General features: G+C 34.4%; 3 protein-coding genes across 3 annotated transcripts in view; 2 read left to right on the plus strand and 1 right to left on the minus strand.

Annotated features, from left to right (window-relative positions):
- Nucleotides 1-19947, plus strand: part of LOC141344410 (protein APCDD1-like) — a 122599-nt gene that overhangs the window by 21188 nt on the left and 81464 nt on the right. The gene's annotated exons all lie outside the window — the stretch shown is intronic.
- LOC141343732 (uncharacterized) lies at nt 2633-4700 on the plus strand. The gene is made up of 2 exons (XM_073848366.1): nt 2633-2645; nt 2858-4700. The coding sequence occupies exons 1-2, from the start codon at nt 2633-2635 to the stop codon at nt 4285-4287; spliced, it is 1443 nt and encodes a 480-aa protein (XP_073704467.1). The 3' UTR covers nt 4288-4700.
- Nucleotides 11712-18617, minus strand: LOC141343734 (purine nucleoside phosphorylase-like). The gene is made up of 5 exons (XM_073848368.1): nt 18519-18617; nt 18327-18430; nt 15945-16120; nt 13693-13883; nt 11712-11944 (listed from the first exon to the last, which is right to left on the minus strand). The coding sequence occupies exons 1-5, from the start codon at nt 18577-18579 to the stop codon at nt 11712-11714; spliced, it is 765 nt and encodes a 254-aa protein (XP_073704469.1). The 5' UTR covers nt 18580-18617.

Here is a 19947-nt window from a genome sequence, read left to right on the forward strand (position 1 = left end):
AATCAGCCTGTGGCACTGCTGAGGTGTTATGGAGGCCCAGGATGCTTCGATAGCGGCCTTAAGCTCATCCAGAGTGTTGGCTCTTGCGTCTCTCAACTTTCTCTTCACAATATCCCACAGATTCTCTATGGGGTTCAGGTCAGGAGAGTTGGCAGGACCAACACCAGCAGCTGACATGGCACCCCAGACCATCACTGACTGTGGGTACTTGACACTGGACTTCAGGCATTTTGGCATTTCCCTCTCCCCAGTCTTCCTCCAGACTCTGGCACCTTGATTTCCGAATGACATGCAAAATTTGTTTTCATCCGAAAAAAGTACTTTGGACCACTGTGTGTGCAAGACCACAGATGAGTCCTCTGAAATCTGACATTGGTACAAACTGCTGGTTTAGTCTGGCCAGAGGAGAACTGGTCCCCCGATGGGCCTGGTTTCTCCCAAGGTTTTTTTCTCCGTTTCTGTCACCTGTAGAGTTTTGGTTCCTTGCCGCTTTCGCCTCTGGCTTGCTTAGTCGGGGACACTTTCAGCGATATCGTATACTATTTGAACTGAGCTGGATAATGACATCACTAAATTCAATGATGATCTGCCTGTAACTAAAAAATTGATTGTCTACACTACTGCATTATTGACACAATATTCTGTTTAATACTGTGAAGTTGCTTTGACACAACCTGTATTGTTAAAAGCACTATATAAATAAAGGTGACTTGACTTCACTTGACTTATTGCTTTGTTGTATGGACTATTGTTTATTCTGCCTGCCGCCTGGCCCGAGCCTCTGCCTGTCTATTTACTACGATTACTGCATTGTCTCTGATATACCTGTCTGCTGTCAATTTACCTGAACTGTCTGACTTTGAGATCGTTTCAACAAAGCTGCACATGTATCCCCACTCCGCTGACTCTTCGTTACATTGTCTAACCCCAGTAGAGTTCAGAATGTCTATATATTCTGATACCAAATGCATCTTTTTTAATTATCAACATGCATATTAAAATCAACAACAATTTAGACTTTGGCTGTATCCGAAACCGCATACTCATACTGAGTAGGAACTTAATTCCAGTAAGTACTTACTTAACAAGTGCTAATAGAGTATGTACTCTACAGCCAAATCTTATTGAGTATGAATGCGATCCGAACGTCTTCCGCCATGCTGACGTTATCTTGTGATCTACGGCGTTAGAACAAGCACAACAACTTAAAAGATGTGAGCTACAGGTTTATTTCATCTATCTGTAACTATTTTGATGTTGATGAAATTTGCTCATTCTGTGGTCCTGTTGTCCTTTTATTGTGATTGTAGTATAACCAATAAATTTTGGGTTGATTTTTATTTATCTCTCTCTATTTATCTCTACTTATATGATCCTTACTCCTTATAGATATTATTTTTGTTACAAAAACCCAAATTGTTATTTCTCGGATATGTTATTAATTTCTTAATTTTATGTCCAAAATTGTTCACCGACACACAAAACTGGCTTAAATCTCCTTTGTTTTCCTCTTTCTGTGTATATAATCTCATACTATGATGTATGCAAGCCCAAAATAGTTATGTTTATTGTTTTTCCCTGAGTTTTGTATGTAATTATAAGGTCTGCAGTAATAATAATAAAAAGAAAATAAGAGTGACAAGTGCACCAGCACCTCATAGCATTAGTAACACGACAACCCTGCCTAGTAGGTTTTCCTCCATGTTTGCAATATCTGCACAAAGAGTGCAACTGTTCGAAGATCTCGTCGTTGGAGAAGACTGTTGATTTTACACTCAAAAAATGTAAATGTAAACTATACTACTTAAAAATTAAGATTACCTCAGAATGCATTGCTAGCCCACTCCAACACTAATGAACAATAATAATCACACATAATGACCAATAATTAACTATAGTTTTTAGTGCGGTGTGTCTAAATGATTAGTTTCGCTCAGTCACTAATTTTACAAAAGATTAAGATCATACTACTATTCTCATATAAAATCAGTGTGAATGAATTAAAAATACACACTTCAATATTCGTCATCTCGTGACTGCACAAACATACAATTGAACATTAAACAACCTTGTTTATACTCATGTGTAAAATAAAGCAGTGATCAGAAGTGTAACACAGTTTATTGATATAAAATCTTCCAACTTCCTTATTCACGGATCAGCAGTATCAAACTGAAGCAGCACTTGTTTCTTTCGGTTCCGGTGGCTGATAAAAAAACGTATCCCCAGTCAAAAATAGGTTAAGATATGTATCCCACTATAACTTTTGCCAGGTAACAAGTAACTTGTTCATATTCACCACTGTTATTAGACATGAACTGAAGTATTCACAAAATAAAATGCTTGATGATAGGCCATCATCTGTACATTTTGGAGAGGGGAGGGTGTACATATTTTGGCAGACTGCATGTCCAGCCTTACAAGACAACTATACTGCGATCTCCTTTTGTGTATTGAAGTGCAATGCATAATTAAATGATTTAAAATTAATTCACCATGGAAATATGTAACAGAGGTCTAACACGTCAACATTTGAGTTTTGTTTGTTTCTGTAAGTCCTTCCCCTTTCAAACCAGTCTAACAACATGAAACAGGTTAGAAACACACATACAGAGAAACCCAACCAGAGAACATGTCCAACGAAGGTAATTAATCTTTATTCATCAGACAATCTACACTTACTTAAACAGTTTACATTATTTTAGTTTTTTGGTAATCAGGATTTGGTTGTTTGAAAAAAAGCCTTGATGTTCATGGGTAATTTTATGCTGTAATAGTTTGTATCTTTTGTAGACCCAAAATACTAAATACACAGAAGTGAACTAAATAATGATTGTAGGATGTTCTTTTTTCTCAGAAGCATCAAGAACACATAATGTTCAGAGTCGAAGGTCAAACGATAACTCTAACAAGAGTACTGAGAGTATTGATGAGATTAATAATGAGAGACCAGCCCAAAATGTTTGTTCACCCTCTCAAACTCAAAATCCTCCCAGCACAAGTAAAGATGGTTCACCTGGCAGTGTTCCGTTCACAGTAAATCCAGCACTAAATGAACTGCGACTGGTTCTGCTGGGAAAAACAGGTGCAGGGAAAAGTGCAACAGGAAACACCATCCTGGGAAAAAGACACTTTCATGCTGAAGTGAGCATGGGTTCAGTAACAAGAGAGTGCAAGAGAGCATGTGAAATGGTGAAAGGACGAGAACTCGTTCTTGTTGACACACCAGGTTTTTTTGACACAGACCTAACAGAAGAGCAAGTAAAACAAGAAGCAATACACTGCCTGGCCTTGAGTTATCCCGGTCCTCATGCATTTCTGCTCGTTATACCGATAGATCGATATACGGAGGAGCAGCAACGCACCGTACAAATGATTCTGGAGATGTTTCATGAGGACATCAGACATCACGCCATCTTGATCTTCTCACACGCCGACAGACTCAGAGGAGAATCCATTGAAAAGTTTATTTCAAGACAAAATCGAAAAATCCAAGACCTCGTGAAGAGATTTGGGAGGCGTTTCGTGGCCTTTGACAACACAAACCCTACAAACCAAGATCAAGTGCATCGACTCCTGCAGAAAGTGGACGAGCTGCTGGCTGTGAATGAGAACCATCACTTTACTAATGAAGTTACAGAGGTAATGCAAAAAGCCCAGAGGATAATAGAAGAGAGAACGCAAGCTGAAAAGGCTGAAAGAATGAGGGAAATAGAAAAGGAGGTCAGAAAAATGGCTGACACTCATTGGGCCATGTTCACTGATGCCATCACTGAAGAGAGACAAGAAACAGTACAAGAAAGGAAATTAATACAAGGTAGGATTGGTCAGATCCAGGTGGATATACAGAAGGAAGAACAGAATGTGCAACCAATTTCAGAAAGGCTGAGACGTTTAAGAGCATCTCTGCAAGAGGAGCTGGAGAACATGAAACAACTGGAGGAAAGAGGGGTGGAGGTGGAAAGGGAGAGAATGGAAAGAGAAGAGAAAGTCAAGAGGGACCTGGACATCTGGATCCAAAAAGAGTTGCAAAGGAGAGTGAGTGAAGCAGAGAAGAAAAGAGAAGATTTTTTCTCAAATAATAAATTGCTGATTATGTTGACCATTTTTTTGTTGGGGTATGGGGCTTCATTTGCACCCACACTCTTACAGCGTCTCTTCCCCACAGCTCTAGCAACGGGAACTACATATTCAACCATGTTTTTGACCAATTTGCTTAAAACAAACACAGGAAATGCAATGAAATCTGCATCTCCAAAGTTGGTAACAAATTGCTGCATTCAGTGATCTGTTTATGACTAAAAAATAAAGAGTTCACATGTCAAGTTTTATTGCTGAGCTTTTTTATGGGCCATAAGGAGTGTCACATTTTTCTCATTCATTTCCTCCACACGTTCTTGTCATTCCATGCATTGCAAATGACTGATTCACACAAGGCTTTATACTCCATAATGTGAGAAGAATTGACCACAGAGTGGCACTATGCTGAATCAATCTACATATGTGCTTTTGGAACCATATGGACTTTGAATCTAAACAAGCTTTTCCACTCAATCCTGGATACCGCCTGAATAGCAAATGATGGAAAAATCTGATGTTTTTATTTTCAGAGGACTCAAAATAATTGAAATTAATTGCAGGTTTTGTGGAAAAAAGGTCTTGTCTTATTTGCAAAGAGGTCAAGTTGCAGGGCTCCTTGATGCCAAAACTAATAACAGCAGGCCATCATCTGGTCTGTTTTTAAAAATCATCAAAAAAGCATTTACATTTTTTTTATATATATGTGTTACCAGTGTTGTCTGTGTTGTTGTTTTTTTCTCTCAATGTAGAAACCAGACGAACATCAACTGATGGTTGGTTTAAAGGGGTCCTATTATGCTCCTTTACAAAGTCTTTATTCTGTTTTTGGGGTGTCCTTGAACATGCTCTCATGCCTAGTTGTTTGAAAAACGCATTATTTTTCACAATATTTGGATTATAATAATAGCTTTCTCCCCAGGCTGGCACAAACGGCTCGTAGTTCCGGGTTCCGCCTTCCACAAAACTAAATGTATAGTGATTGGTCAGCAGTTCCACTGCGTTGTGATTGGCACACAGTGTAGACCGTGTTCCGCCCCTGCTATGGCCCTTCCCAAAGCAGCAAACTAGATTAAAGTAATTCTTACTTTTTAAATATGGATATTTTTTTTACAAAAACACATCTGATTGCTAAAGGAGGCTTTTACCGCTTGCCCTTGGGCCATGTGAGGCACTTTTTTTTTTACTATAGATTGACGTATTTTCAGTCTATGCTGTTCTACGAGTGCCAGAATTGATTTAATATAACTCCGATTGCATTCGTTTGAAAGAAGGAAATCATATACACCTAGGATGCATGAAGGGTGAGTAAATAAATAATACGCTATTGTTTATCCTACCATCAGCATGGGAGATCGCTGATACGTGACATTATCATTATTGTGCTAATGTATTTAATTATTTGTATGCCCGAAACCATTAAGCTAGTGAAGTTGTCTACACTGTATGATGAATAAATATCTCACCACACACTGCACGTCTAGGCGCGGCTCCGACGCGCCCACGGAGGATCACTAGTCAATGTTCGTGTTTACATCAGTCGCGGATCTGCGTGTGTTTGGACCCTCTGTTCAACACACGTGAACGGCGCGGCTTCAGCACGGCTACCGGAGCAGTTCGTGGACCCTTTAGTTAAAGCTGTGTTTAAACGAGCTGACCTACAGCTTGCTGTAGCATCCCAAAAGCGGCTGTCCATATTACATGGGCAAAGTTAGGCGAATCTACGGTGGCCGACAGAGGCCAACGCGCTGCAAACAAGAAAACACATGCAAACAGAAAAAACAACAAATTAAGAAAACATCTTCATCAGTTTGACAACACAGGCGCTGCAAATCCTCGCAACGCAAACGCAAATACGGAAACGCGCTGCAAATTCTCACAACACAACCAAACTCAGAAACGCGCTGCGAACACACGAACGCGCTGCATATAGCACGGACCACAACGGAAATGTTTCAGGGGGACCTCAAAAAGTGACGAACTCATCTGGGACCTGATTATTTGTTCAGTGGCTGTTGGTCAGAGCAGAGGTGTTATCGGTGAACTATCACCTTTTAGTGATAGTATAGTATCATTTAAAGGTAATAGTGATATAAATAATCAGGTCCCAGATGAGTTCGTCACTTTTTGAGGTCCCCCTGAAACATTTCCGTTGTGGACCGTGCTATATGCAGCGCGTTTCTGAGTTTGGTTGTGTTGTGAGAATTTGCAGCGCGTTTCCGTATTTGTGTTTGCGTTGCGAGGATTTGCAGCGCCTGTGTTGTCAAACTGATGAAGATGTTTTCTTAATTTGTTGTCGTTTTTTTCTGTTTGCATGTGTTTTCTTGTTTGCAGCGCGTTGGCCTCTGTCGGCCACCGTACGAATCCCCCACCCGCCAACGAATTGAATTTCAGTAGGCGGGATACCGCGTTGTGACATCATTGCATGCGGAAAACAAACGCTGTAGTCCAAACGAGTCGTTTCGCTGTAGTTCTTGAAAAGGGATTTTTTTTAAACTAAATATCTCCGTTTGGAGTGGACTTTGAGATTTGTAACTTTGTAGATGTTTTTTATGTCCAAACATACACACCACACACTGGCTAAAGTTCAAAAAGAGAAAAAAGCATAATAGCACCCCTTTAATCTGATAACACATTGTGTTTTCCTCCTTCTTGTTTTTCCTGTTAAAGGAAAAGTGCAGCACATTTAGCACATGCTTCAAATGCATCGATAGGACAACAAAATTAATCACAACCTCAATTAAAATAGATAACATGAAAATAATGAAATGTACATAAAAAATAAAGTTATAAATATGATGTAAACAGAAAAAAAACTTTTAAAGTGGTTTTAAAAATAAAGATAACATTATAAAAGCTTAACAGAAACCCACCTCTCCCATGTGGAGACAGTGTGGAAAGGGAAGAGGAGGTGCAAAGACAGGAAATGAAGATTAACTGTGCCGTAGGAATTTAAAGGGGAAGGTGCACACACACAGATAGGCATATCAGGTATACTTTGCAAACATTTTCACTTTACATATTACTTTCCATACGTGTTACATATGGTTAATCGTGTCACTGCATAATCACTCTTGATATAGCCTATGAATTAAAAACACTTAATATATGGCTTTTTTAAATAATTTTCTTTCTGATTGCATAAAATGTAACAATCTAGTGCAGGGTTCCTCAAATCTTACCCTGGAGGTCCAATGCACTGCAGAGTTTAGCTCCAACCCTGATCAAACTCACCTACCTGTGATTCTCTAATGATCCTGAAGACCTTGATTAGCATGCTCAGGTGTGTTTGATTAGGGTTAGAGCTAAACTCTGCAGCGCATTGGACCTCCAGGGTAAGATTTGAGGATCCCTGATCTAGTGGGTTGTTTAGTTGATTTGTAGTTACACTGTTTTTCTGTTAGCTCATTTAATGAATTGTATTCACTAAAATGTTCATCTAAATAAAGCAAGACATATCATTATGGAGTCTCTGGACTTTACTGTGCAGTGGAACAGTTAATTACTATCAATATTACATTGTGACGATAAATCAATGTATCGCGATTCGTGGATCGATTCTGAGATTTTCCAAATGCATTGTGATTCTCTCTGGAAGATCGCTGAAACAAGATTAATGCAACAACAGCTGACTGTGAACACTCTTGTAATTCGCTTCAACCTTTTCAAACTTTATGAAAGATTATTTTAGGTTCCAGTGTGTGCGTAAGGATTTAGAAGCAAATAGAGTACGGCTGTTTTTAAAGCATGCAGTGCCATGTGCTGTTCAAAACGAAAAGAATCATGATGTATTTGGAAAATCTCAGAATCGCAATGCATCGATTTATTTTTCCAGCCCTATTGTGTATATTGTAAAGTGAGCTTGTTTTCCAGGTTTCTTTAACTACTTCCCTCAATTAATTGGTGTTAGTGTAAACAAAGTAGTGCAAACTACGTTAAACTTCTGATCACCGCTTCATTTGACACATGTGAGTATAAATATGAATGTGTCATGTTTGAAGGCTGTGTAAAGCAACATTAAATGTGTTCTGAATTTTTCACGCCACAGAAAAATGTGTTATTAGCCACCCAGCCAAATTTGAATGATAAAAAACACTGAAGTAATCAAAATAAGGCATCAAAATCTTTAAAAAATAAGATGTATTCTCAAATGCTGGTGGGCGTGTCCGCTATCAGTGCTAAAACCACACCCACTCGCTGGAAAGCTGCCATCTCAGTTTACAGGCCACTGCTGTGCATTGTCACGAAAACTCATTAGCACGTTTTTAAAAGAGTATAAAGCATTCAAACACAAGACTTGTTTGTTGAGCCGCATCTCACAGACAGCATGCAAACACAGAACTCCATAGAACAAAATCAATAACATTTTGTCAGTACAGTCTGAAGATGATCTGGCTCGATTTTGGTGAAAATCAGATGAAGGGTCATGGAGGACTTAGAAAAAGTAGGTTTCAACATAAATCAAAATGGCGAACAGGAAGTACGGCCGTCTATGGAATAATTGATATCTATGTTGTTGGCATGACCCAAGGAATATTTTAAGAGCAGTTTCATTACAATAGGCTAATGCTATTATTTTTTATATATACATTTTTTAATATTGATGGTTAATGAATAGTTTAACACTCTTGGCCAATAGGTGGCGCTGTTACCAAATTTATCTGGTAATTTTATTTTTATTTGGTGTAAATATGTCAAAGGTTTGCAGAGATACAGCCTCAGATGCAGTTTGGCATCTTTCCAGCAAATTTGCTGATGCGCTAAATAAAAAACGTTTCTAATATCGACATGAAATCCATAACTTTTCGCCAGTATGGTCTGAAGATGATCTGTGTTTTATTAAGGAGACATGGAAAACATGCAGTTTTGGTTGGGAACCACTGTTCTAAAGTGACTGTGCCTAATTTACAAGCTGCTGTCAGTGTCCTTGTGCCAATCCAAAAAAATAAAAGACAGAAAATCACTCACTACTCCCGACTGCATTACTTTGTTGTTTTAAAAATAATTAATCTATATTTAATTTATACAGTGAAGGCTATGCAATGCTATTTTATATTTGGTTTCGGACACCTACAAACCTGAAATCGAGATGGAGGAGCTGAACATGCAGCAACATCAAAAACTCGAGTCTTGATAGGTCTGGGGTTTAGGGGATTTAAGTCTCCCCTAAGATCCATTACCCACAATAGATGGCGGTAATGGTCTATTCAAAAAATGTGAACAGTCAATAATAAAAGAAAAAAAAAGAAGAAGAACATTCTTAGAAGGGCATGAAGACATGAGCAGAATATGTGTTGTCCACCTTGTTGAATGTTGTTGTGACTTTGCTATCATACCTTGATTATAAGATTTGTGATTGCTTAAGCGAAATATTGAAATGTTTACTTTTCTCTCCCTCTTGTTGTTTTCTCCTTTCTTTTAGTTGTGTGTGATAGACCACTTATATAACCTGAATTTAAATGTCCTTTGAGTTATAAACATGTAAGGATCTTAAAGGAGACACATCACAGGGGCCAGGTGCCAATTATTTTTGACATCCTTCTGTCCTGTTTTGGGGTTTAGTTAAAGAGTAAGGGAAGTTCTTGTATTTTCTTTAGTTTTATTTTTGATATGACATTTTGTTTCTGGATTAAGGTAGTTTATTTTTATTATTTTGGCCTGGCCTATAGCCCTTTAGTTATTTTTGTGTTCTTATACATTGTGTGAACTGCTGGCAAAGAATTTGCTTTTCTTTATAATAAAATCTCTTAATAAAAAAATAAGACCCTGAGGAGCTTTCTTCGAAGTAACTTGTTGACCATCTCTCTTTATTTTATGTTTCACCCCTGAACCCTACACCTGTCCACCATGGCCCCGCCTTCACTGTTCTTTTACTTTTTTTCTGAAAATATAAATCATTTAGTTCAGCTGGAATTCCAAACTGAAAGCATCTGCTTTGCACCATACAGCCAAGGTTGCCAGGTCTCTGACAAAACTAGCCCAATGGCCAGTCAAAAACAGCCCAAAGTAGTGCAATGACCACATACCAAATATCAAAATATGTTATTTTCTATACCTAAAATATTTTACACTGTTATCCAAATTCTTCCTACCAGTTCTTTACAAAACTTAACATTTCGCACAGTTTTATCGTAGGTAGAAAGCAAAATATTTTAATAAAAGCATTTTACTGAAATGTAATTTATGAAATATTTCAAACCTTTAACCCACAGGGGGAAATCAACCTATGCAACATGTTAAAAGTAGACTAATTCAGTAGAAAAAAACATGGATTTGGCAACCCTGCATCCAACGCCAGCTGCCCCAAGAGGTGTTACAAGTGTAATGAAGGATTTCGAAAGGTACAACTGATGTAGACTTCGGCCCACATGATTCTTTGCACAGATTCTTTGCATGATGACAGCGCCTCCATATGGGCATGGGATGATGACGCAGTAGGGCACTTCAAGAAACAGTTGTTTGGTCTCCTACACCCTTCAACCAGTTTACGCCTTTGTTCACACTAACACCAATTAATCGAGGGAAGGAGTTAAAAAAAAAACTGGAAAACAAGCTCACTTTACAATACAGGTGTTGGTCATATAATTAGAATATCTTCAAAAAGTTGATTTATTTCACTAATTCCATTCAAGAAGTGAAACTTGTATAATGTATACATTCATTCCACACAGACTGATATATTTCAAGTGTTTATTTCTTTTCACTTTGAAACATGTTAGCAACTAGCTAACCATATGCTAGAAACATGCTAGCAACTTGCTAATCATGCTAGAAACTAGCATTGTATGCTAAATGTGTTACATGCATGTATTTATTTGTTTACAGATTAAATGTATTTTAATGGCTGTAATAAAAACAAAAAGTAAAAACCAAAGTCACATAAAAACAAAACAAAGGTTTACACTAAGTTGGATTTATTTTAGCCGTTTATCAATATTGTGAATGCCATAGAAGTGATTTGTCAGGAGAGTTTGAGGAAACGGGAAATGCACACGGTCCAAAAAGGACAGGTTAATATCTCAGAATCATGTAGAAACAAATGACAAAAGTATAATGTCAATCCAATAATTTTTTTTTTTTATTGCATTGAAGCAGATCATAGAAACAACTAACTGCCACAAAGTTTGAAGTGCAATTTCAAAGTTCAGGTTTATAAAATACACGTTTTTGGGGAAAGTGCTGGTGAAAGTCAGATCTTAAAACACACACATAAAACACCAAAAAACTCCAACATTTAGTGCAATTTAAAACAACTTCAAAAGCCTCACAGTTACATAAATAGGTCATAAATACAGTAATCTTTAAGTGCAGTACCTCACAGTGAATTCAGTAACAGCTCCTCTCTTTTTTTTTTTTAAATATTTAAAAAATAAATAACCCAATTTTCTTCATAGCTAGACATGTTTTATGTATTATTTGCCATGTTTTAAATAAATCACGTTTAAGACGTTTGGACACAATAAATAGATATTAAAATCACTTTAAACTAAAATATCTTTGGCCATCACTGTTTGCTGGAATGTTTCATCAAAATGTTCCCTAAAACACTTTGTCCCTGGCATGTAAACATTGTAAAGGAATAACTGACGTCTATGATGTCTGCAGCGAGCGTCTAGCGGTCTGCGTTTGTGCGATCACTGACAGGGTTTTAGTGTTTTGTTGTTTCGGAGCTCCATGCGGGACACCACGGTGGAGACCAGTTTCTCCATCTGCTTTGCTCTCAGCTCGCCCGTCTGCAGGACCTCCTCGTGATTGGCTTTCTTCTCGCTGTCGTAGTCCATCACCGCCTGATTGGTGATCAGAGACAGAGCCAAGACCTTCATCCCGCAGTGACGCGCCACGATCACCTCGTGAACCGTGCTCATGCCTCAAAACACACACGCAGATCGTATAAATGCACTTGATTTATTATAACATTCAAAGGCTCAACACAGAATAGGCTGTTTTTGGCACTGAATGATCATTAATATTATACATGCACTTCATGCTCCAGGAGGAGTTGTAGAATAACACAAATTCTTTTAATGAAAAGACCTATATAAACAAACATTCTCAGTTTTTCTAGAATAGCGTGCACTGATAAATCATTCAGAATTATGGAAGTCTCTAAGTAAAAATAAAAAGGGTAATTGCAAATTTTTAATCTCACAATTCAGATTTTTCCCCCGCAACAGCGTCATATAAACTCGTAATTCTCACTTTTTTCCTTATTTTTTTAAAAATATATTTCTATGTAGCTTTAACTAGTTTTAGCTTTTCATTTTAAAATTTAAATTTAAGATTTAAAATTTCAATTTAAAATTTTAATTTCTATTTATAATATATTTCAGCGTAATTTTAGTTACCAATATTGTTTTCATCTTCCTTTTTATTTCAGCTTCAACATCTACATTTTTGACTTTTTTTTCTTAGAATTGCATCACATAAACTCACAATTCTACCTTTTTTTCCTCAGAATTGTTAGATATAAATTTGCAATAGCGAGTTATAAATCCCATTTATTAGGTGAAAAAAAGAATTGTGAGTTTATATCTCGCAATTCTGACGTTTTCCCCATAACTGCGTCATATAAACGCATAATTCTGACTTTTTTTCTCAGAATTTGTACATTATTTTTTTTATATATTTCTATGTAGCTTTAACTAGTTTTATCTTTACATTTTTTTTAATCATAGCTTTTTATTTATTTTAGTACTTAACTTTGCTACCAGGTCAGTATTTAAAATTTAGGTTTTATTTTTATTTATAATTTATCTCAGCCTAATTTCAGTTACCAATACTGTTTTTAGATAACAAAAACTGTTTTTTTTAATTTATATAGCTTTAAGACTTTTTTTCTTAGAATTGCATCACATAAACTCGCAATTCTACCTTTTTTTCCTCAGAATTGTGAGATATAAACTTGCAATTGTGAGTTATAAAGATAGAATTGCAGGACCTAAACTCACAATTGCAAGAAATAAAAATATAAACTTGCAATTATGATATTTTTTTTCAGAATTGTGAGATATAAACTTGCAATAGCGAGTTATAAAGCCCATTTCTGAGGAGAAAAAAAGAATCGTGAGTTTATATCTCACAATTCTGACTTTTTTTCACAGAACTGTAAGATATAAACTCACAATTGTAAGTTATAAAGTCCAGTTCTATAGTTTATAGTTTAGATCTCACAATTCTGACTTTTTCCCAGTAACTGCATCATATAAACTCGCAATTCTACCTTTTTTTTCTCATAATTGTGAGATATAAACTTGCAATTGTGAATTATAAAGATAGAACTGCAGGTTCTAAACTCACAATTGCAAGAAATAAAGTCAGAATTGCAAGATAGAAACTTACAATATTGAGTTATGAAAGCCCATTTCTGAGGAGAAAAAATAATTGCTTATAAACTCACAATTCCAAGTTATACAGTCCAGTTCTATAGTTTATATTTTACATCTCACAATTCTGACTTCATTTCTCAGAATTGCAAGTTTATATCTTACAATTCAAACTTAAGTCGCAATGGTAGGTTTATATCTCACAATTCTGAGAAAAAAAGTCATAATTGTGAGATAACAGGTTCTTTACAGAATAGATTGAAATCACATGCTGACATTTTTTTTTACTCACCCACAGCGTCGGCTCCGAGGAAGTGCAGCATTTTGCATTCGGCGATGGTTTCGAAGGACGGGCCGCCCAACACGCTGTACACGCCTTCCTGCATGAACACTGAGTAATCCAGCTCCGTCGCCACCGCATGAGTCAGCTGCTGCAGATCACGGTCATACGCATCTGACATACATGGGAAACGTGTGCCGAACCTGACAGAAACAGAACACGAGGAAAATCGACTTTAACACTATGTCAATAACAACAACAACAAAGCATTTAAAGTGGGACTACAGCTGTTGATTCCTCAAAATCAGTGTATTATTTGAGCATTTTAGTCATTTTGTCTGGTGCTTTTGTTAAATACATTTAAAAAAAATTTTTTTTAGCTTTAATTAATTTCCAGTTTAGTTTCAACATCTTAAATTTTAGGGGTTCAAGCGCATAGCACTGAAACCCTATTGTAATTATTAGAATGGTCACGGATCAGCAATGTCCAAGTAAAACTGATGGTGCAGACCAAACCGTAAGTCGTAAAGACTTGAAACTTGGAGGGATGGTAGTACTGCCACCATCTACAATGTAACTGAAGCTTGTCCCAATCGGCCTGACGGGGGCACTACAGCGACCAAAAATACAAAATCACTCATACTGTAACTCCTAAACCATCAGTCGCAGACTCAAGTGTCTTGTCTCATTGGAATCCTTGGCTCACACCAGACAAAACGCATGCAGATTTAATCGTGGCAAAATTTTGGGGTATTTTGGATTTTTTGCAAAACCTACTTTTGCAAGCTAGTCCTAGGTTTTTTAGCCAATCAGAACCAAACCAGCGCAGAAAGATTCTCTGGAGAGTGAATATGAATAATTATTTAAAAAAAGGTCGAGCATTTGACTCATTGTCGCAAAGGGATGCCAAAACTTTTGAAAGGGGCACTTTTAGTAAAATGCTTAAAACTCCTGAACAGAATGAGATACCTTTGCCAAACTCAGAACACTGATGTAAGAGCTCAAACAGGGGAAAAAAATAACAGAGCTTGGCCATTTGGTGGGGCTATACCTACACAAGCATTTGTACTATCAATATAAAAATCACTGCAGTCTTGGTTCAAAGTGTCTATAAGGATCTCAAAAAACATGGCCGCCATCGGTCGACGAAGTTTGAGCACCTATTAGACATGGATAACGGAGGCCGATTGGAATGAAACTTGGTGTGCTTGTTCGACTCATGGCCTCAAAACACTGTGAGAAATTTGAAAGAAATCGTCCACTGTTGGGGGATGATATCCACTTTTCAATGGCATAAAGGATTATACGTTGCATGCTTTTTCACACATTAGTACAATATTCCTATCATACATAGAACTATAATAAAACTAAATACAGACAACTTTGCCTCTAGAACCACTGCTGTCAATAAAATCGTTTGCTAAATTATTGAGAAGATGCAAAAAAACTACTTTTGCGAACTCTGGAAAAAATTTCAGTACAATTGTTTGGACTTTCTAGGTCAATATTTAACAAAGCATTTTGAAATGTACCATTTGGGAAGCTATAATGGAGTCGTTTAGAAAAGGGGCCTGTCCGAATGTACCCAAAACCCTATAAAGCTTAAAAGAAAACGAAAAACTTCACAAAACCTGCTGAGCACATGCAACATGATTGTAAACAAGTATGCAAAGGAAATCAGACCACAGCTGGCACTATAACAGTCACATTTATTACAAAACATAATATTTTTATGGTATTTGCAAAAAAATGTTTGCTACATAACGTCTTTTTTCATACGTGTTTAAATGCCTTAAAGTGCTTGAACCCCGCTGCTTGCAGCTACACTCTTAAAAATAAAGGTGCTTTAAAAGGTTCTTCACAGCGATGCCATAGAAGAACCATTTTTGTTTCCACAAAGAACCATTCAGTCAAAACCATCTCTTTCGTATCTTTTTATAATCTGAAGAACCTTCTTTCGCCACAAAGAACCTTTTGTAAAACAGAAAGGTTCTTCAGATGTTAAAGGTTCTTTATGGAACCATTTAGATAAAAAAAAAAGTTCTTCTATGGCATTGTGAAGCACCTTTATTTTTAAGAGTGTACAGTATATTTATGTTTTTTTTTGTCATTTGGTTGTTCAAGTAGTATTTATATTTTATTATAAGCATTGTTTTAATTATTATAGTTTTAACTTACAATTATTACAGTGCTCAAGTCATGTACAGTAGTATCTTTGTCATGTGTTTTTGAATTTTTAGTATTCTGGAATAAAATCATCTCACCTCTCATCGTTTGCTCCCACTAGCGGGTTGTTTCCAGCGAATCCAGGAAAATTGATGTGGTCCTTTATGACCATGATGTCGCCCACTTGAAAGTCCTGGTTGAGTCCGCCGGCGGCGTTGGTCAGGATGACCGTCTCCACTCCCATCAGCTTAAACACACGGATCGGCATGGTGATCTGCAAGAACATCACAAACTAAATCTGACGCACATTTCATCTCAAAATCAACAGGAATTTATAATGCACTATATTATAATTAGGACTTTTTGCACTCTGATATAGAGCTGTAACTCTGTGAACATTTCACATGTGTCAAGTTTGCTTTGTATTAACAAAAGCATTGTAAAAACGCCACTGATATTTACATTCAGCAAATATTGATAAGACAAGAGCAGCAGCTGTTTGACAACAGTTCCTCCTCAGCTGAATGTTCTCAGAATGTTCTGTCAATATTATGAACAATCGCTCTTCCAGGAAATATTTGTTCAATGTTCACTGGTCTTCAACAATGTTCTCAGACATTAGCATTTATACATTATTCATTGAAGGTTCTTCTGTAAATGTTTCAGTTGAATGTTGGTCTAATGTTTTTTAAATGTTGAAAGAATGTTTAAAAGTAACATTCCCATAATGAAACAAAATGATACAATTGTTGCAAAATGATACAATGTAACATTCCATTTATGTTTTATAGAATGTTTGAATCTGGGCTATTATAATGAACTAAATCTAAAAACTAAGTTGTTACTTGAGATAAAAAATAAAAGGGAATATGAAAAATGTAAACTTATTAAATTTTCAGTTTGTTTTAAAAGGTAAAATGTCTAGCTTAATGTTTAACTTGATGTTTTAAAACAACTAAAACTAAAATAAAAATGACTGAAAATTATATGTTACAAAAATACTTTTAAAACCAAAATAAAAATAACTAAAATATAAAAAATCTTAAATCAGCAACATTTGTAATTTTCTTTTAGTTTAACTTGATGTTCTAAAATAATTAAAACTGAAATAAAAATGTATGAAAGCTATACAGACATATTAAAAATACTAAAAACAAAATGATGAAATTATAAAAAATAAAAATACTAAAAAATAACTAATAAAAAAAAATAACATTTCCATAATGATACAAAATTATCCATTTGTTGCAAAATAAAACAATGTAACATTCCATTTATGTTTTTTTTTTAGAATGTTTGAATGTGGGCTATTATAAATGAACTAAAACTAAATCTAAAAACATAAAGTTTTGTTACTTGAAATTAAATATAAAAGGCAATATGAAAAATGTAAACTTTAATTTCAGCTAGGTTCCATGGTAATATTTCTAGTTTGATGAACTTCATGTTTAAAAACAACTAAAACTGAAATAAAAATGACTGAAAATCAAATAGATATATTAAAAAAATCTAAAAACCAAAATAAAAATGAGTAAAATATAAAAAAAAAAACTTAATTCAGCAACATTTCAAATTTTCTTAAAGTTTAACTTGATGTTCTAAAATAACTAAAACAAATGAATGAAAACTATATAGACATAAAAAAAATACTAAAACAAAATGGTGAAATATTTAAAAATAAAAATAAATACAAAAAAAACCCTAATAAAAAAGAACATTTCCATAATGATACAAAATGATACAGTTGTTTCAAACTAAATCTAAATAAAAAAAGTTGTTACTTGAAATTAAAAATAAAAGGAAATATGAAAAATGTAAACTTCTTTCATTTCAGCTACTTGCCATTGTAAAATAAATAGTATGATGTAGTTTAACTTGATGTTTTGAAAACAACTAAAACTAAAACTGAAATAAAAATGACAGAAAATTTAATAGATATTTAAAAAAATACTAATAAAACCAAAATAAAAATAGGTAAAATAAAAATAAATCCTAATTCAGCAACATTTCTAATTTTCTTTTAGTTTAATTTGAGGTTCTAAAATAAGTAAAACTGAAACAAAAATGAATAAAAATTATATAGACATTTAAAAAAACTAAAAATTATGAAATAATTAATAACTAATAAAAAACAACAACGATACAAAATGATACAGTTGTTGCAAAATGATACAATGTAACATTCCATTTATGTTTTCTAGAACATTTCTATAATGAAAAATACTAAAATAAAAGTTATAAATAAATTATTAAAAATAAAAAATAACTAAATTACTAAAACATTAACTAAAAATTAAATAATAATAAAAAAAAATATTATTATTTTATTTATAATAATTATATATAAACTAAATTACTAAAACAATTTAAAAAAAATTTAAACAAAAAAACAAACAAACAAAAATCTGAATTAACGTTTTCAAAACTTAATGGGAACACTGGATAAACAGTGAAACATATTTTGTTAGTGTGTTAATCACCTTCTGAATGGGGTATCCCTCATACAGATGAAACCTGCCCTGCATGCAAACACACGGCTTTCCTTTAAGCGTGCCGAACACCAGCTTTCCAGCGTGACCGTGAACTACAGAAAACACGGTTAGAACGAGCAGGAGGCAGTTTAGAGACCATTACAGCACGTCAAAGCATTACAGCACATGGTCTGAACTCACCGGTGCTCTGAGGGAAGTTGGGGATGTCGCTGTAGTTGATCACCAGCTGCTCTTTCAGCATTTCTGCCAGTCCACCCAGACCGGAGCCGCACACAATACCCACCAGAGGATGCACTGGAGCCTGAGCCAGCAGCCAATCAGCTGTGGCCTTACACTCCTCATAACTGTACCTGGAGGAGAGAAAGACTCATGAGATTAATAGTGAGATAAATGTTTATTTAATCTCATTTAATATCATTAGATTTACTGGAGAAGCAAAATGTGTATGATAATAATTTTATTAAAGTTAAATAAAACTAAAAACATAAATTCCATGACTTGAAATAAAATAAACATTAACTTCAATAAAACATAGAAAAATTAAGCTTGTTTTATTTCAACAAGCTGCCAAAGCAAAATTTCTCATTTTCATTTAGTTTAACTAAAATAGCTTAAAAACAAAAATAAAAAATACTATATAGACATCTAAAAAAATTTATAAAAATAACAGAAACACACACAAATTTTACTAAAATTAATGCAATTAATGAAATAAACCATTAGTAAACCAAGTAAACCATTAGATTTACTTAAAAAAAAACCGAAATGTGTAAGATAATAAGGCTTCTGGATCTGGGTTAATATACTTAACTAAAAATAAAAACATAAAAATTAATACTTTAACTAAAATAAAAATTAACCAAATAAAATATAAAAATGTAAACTTATTTTATTTTAAACTGAATTTTCATTTAGTTGAACTGAAATAACTTAAAATAATTAAAAAATACTATATACACATCTAAAAAATTAATAAAAATAATAAAACAAATCTACAAATTTTACTAAAATTAATGCAGTTAATGCTGATCATTAGATTTACTTGAAAAAACAAAATGTGTAAGATAAAAATGCTTCTGCATCAGGGTTAATATAGTTAACTAAAAAATAAAAACACAATATTTTAAATAAAATAAACATTAACCAAATAAAATATAAAAACTTTATTTTATTTCAAACCACACAAACAAAATGTTAATTTAGTTAAAATAACTAAAAACATTTAAATAATAATTACTACATAGACATCTAAAAAAAATAAAAAAAATAACAGAAACACAAAATATTTCTACAAATTTTAATCAAAATTAATTAAATTAATGATGATCATTAGATTTATTTAAAAATAAAATGTGTAAGATAATAAGGCTTGCATTAGGGTTAATATAGTTCAGTAAAAAAAAAAACATAAAAAAAAAAATAAACATTACCAAATAAAAAATAAAAATGTAAACTTATTTTAAACTGAACAAACTCAATTTTCATTTAGTGGAACTAAAATAACTAAAAAAATGTAAATAAAAATTACTATATAGACATCTAAAAAAATAAAAATAACAGAAACACACAAAAAAATTCTACACATTTTACTAAACTTTATTTAATAAAT

Source organism: Garra rufa, chromosome 10 (assembly GCF_049309525.1).
Source record: "Garra rufa chromosome 10, GarRuf1.0, whole genome shotgun sequence".
Classification (NCBI taxonomy): domain Eukaryota; kingdom Metazoa; phylum Chordata; class Actinopteri; order Cypriniformes; family Cyprinidae; genus Garra; species Garra rufa.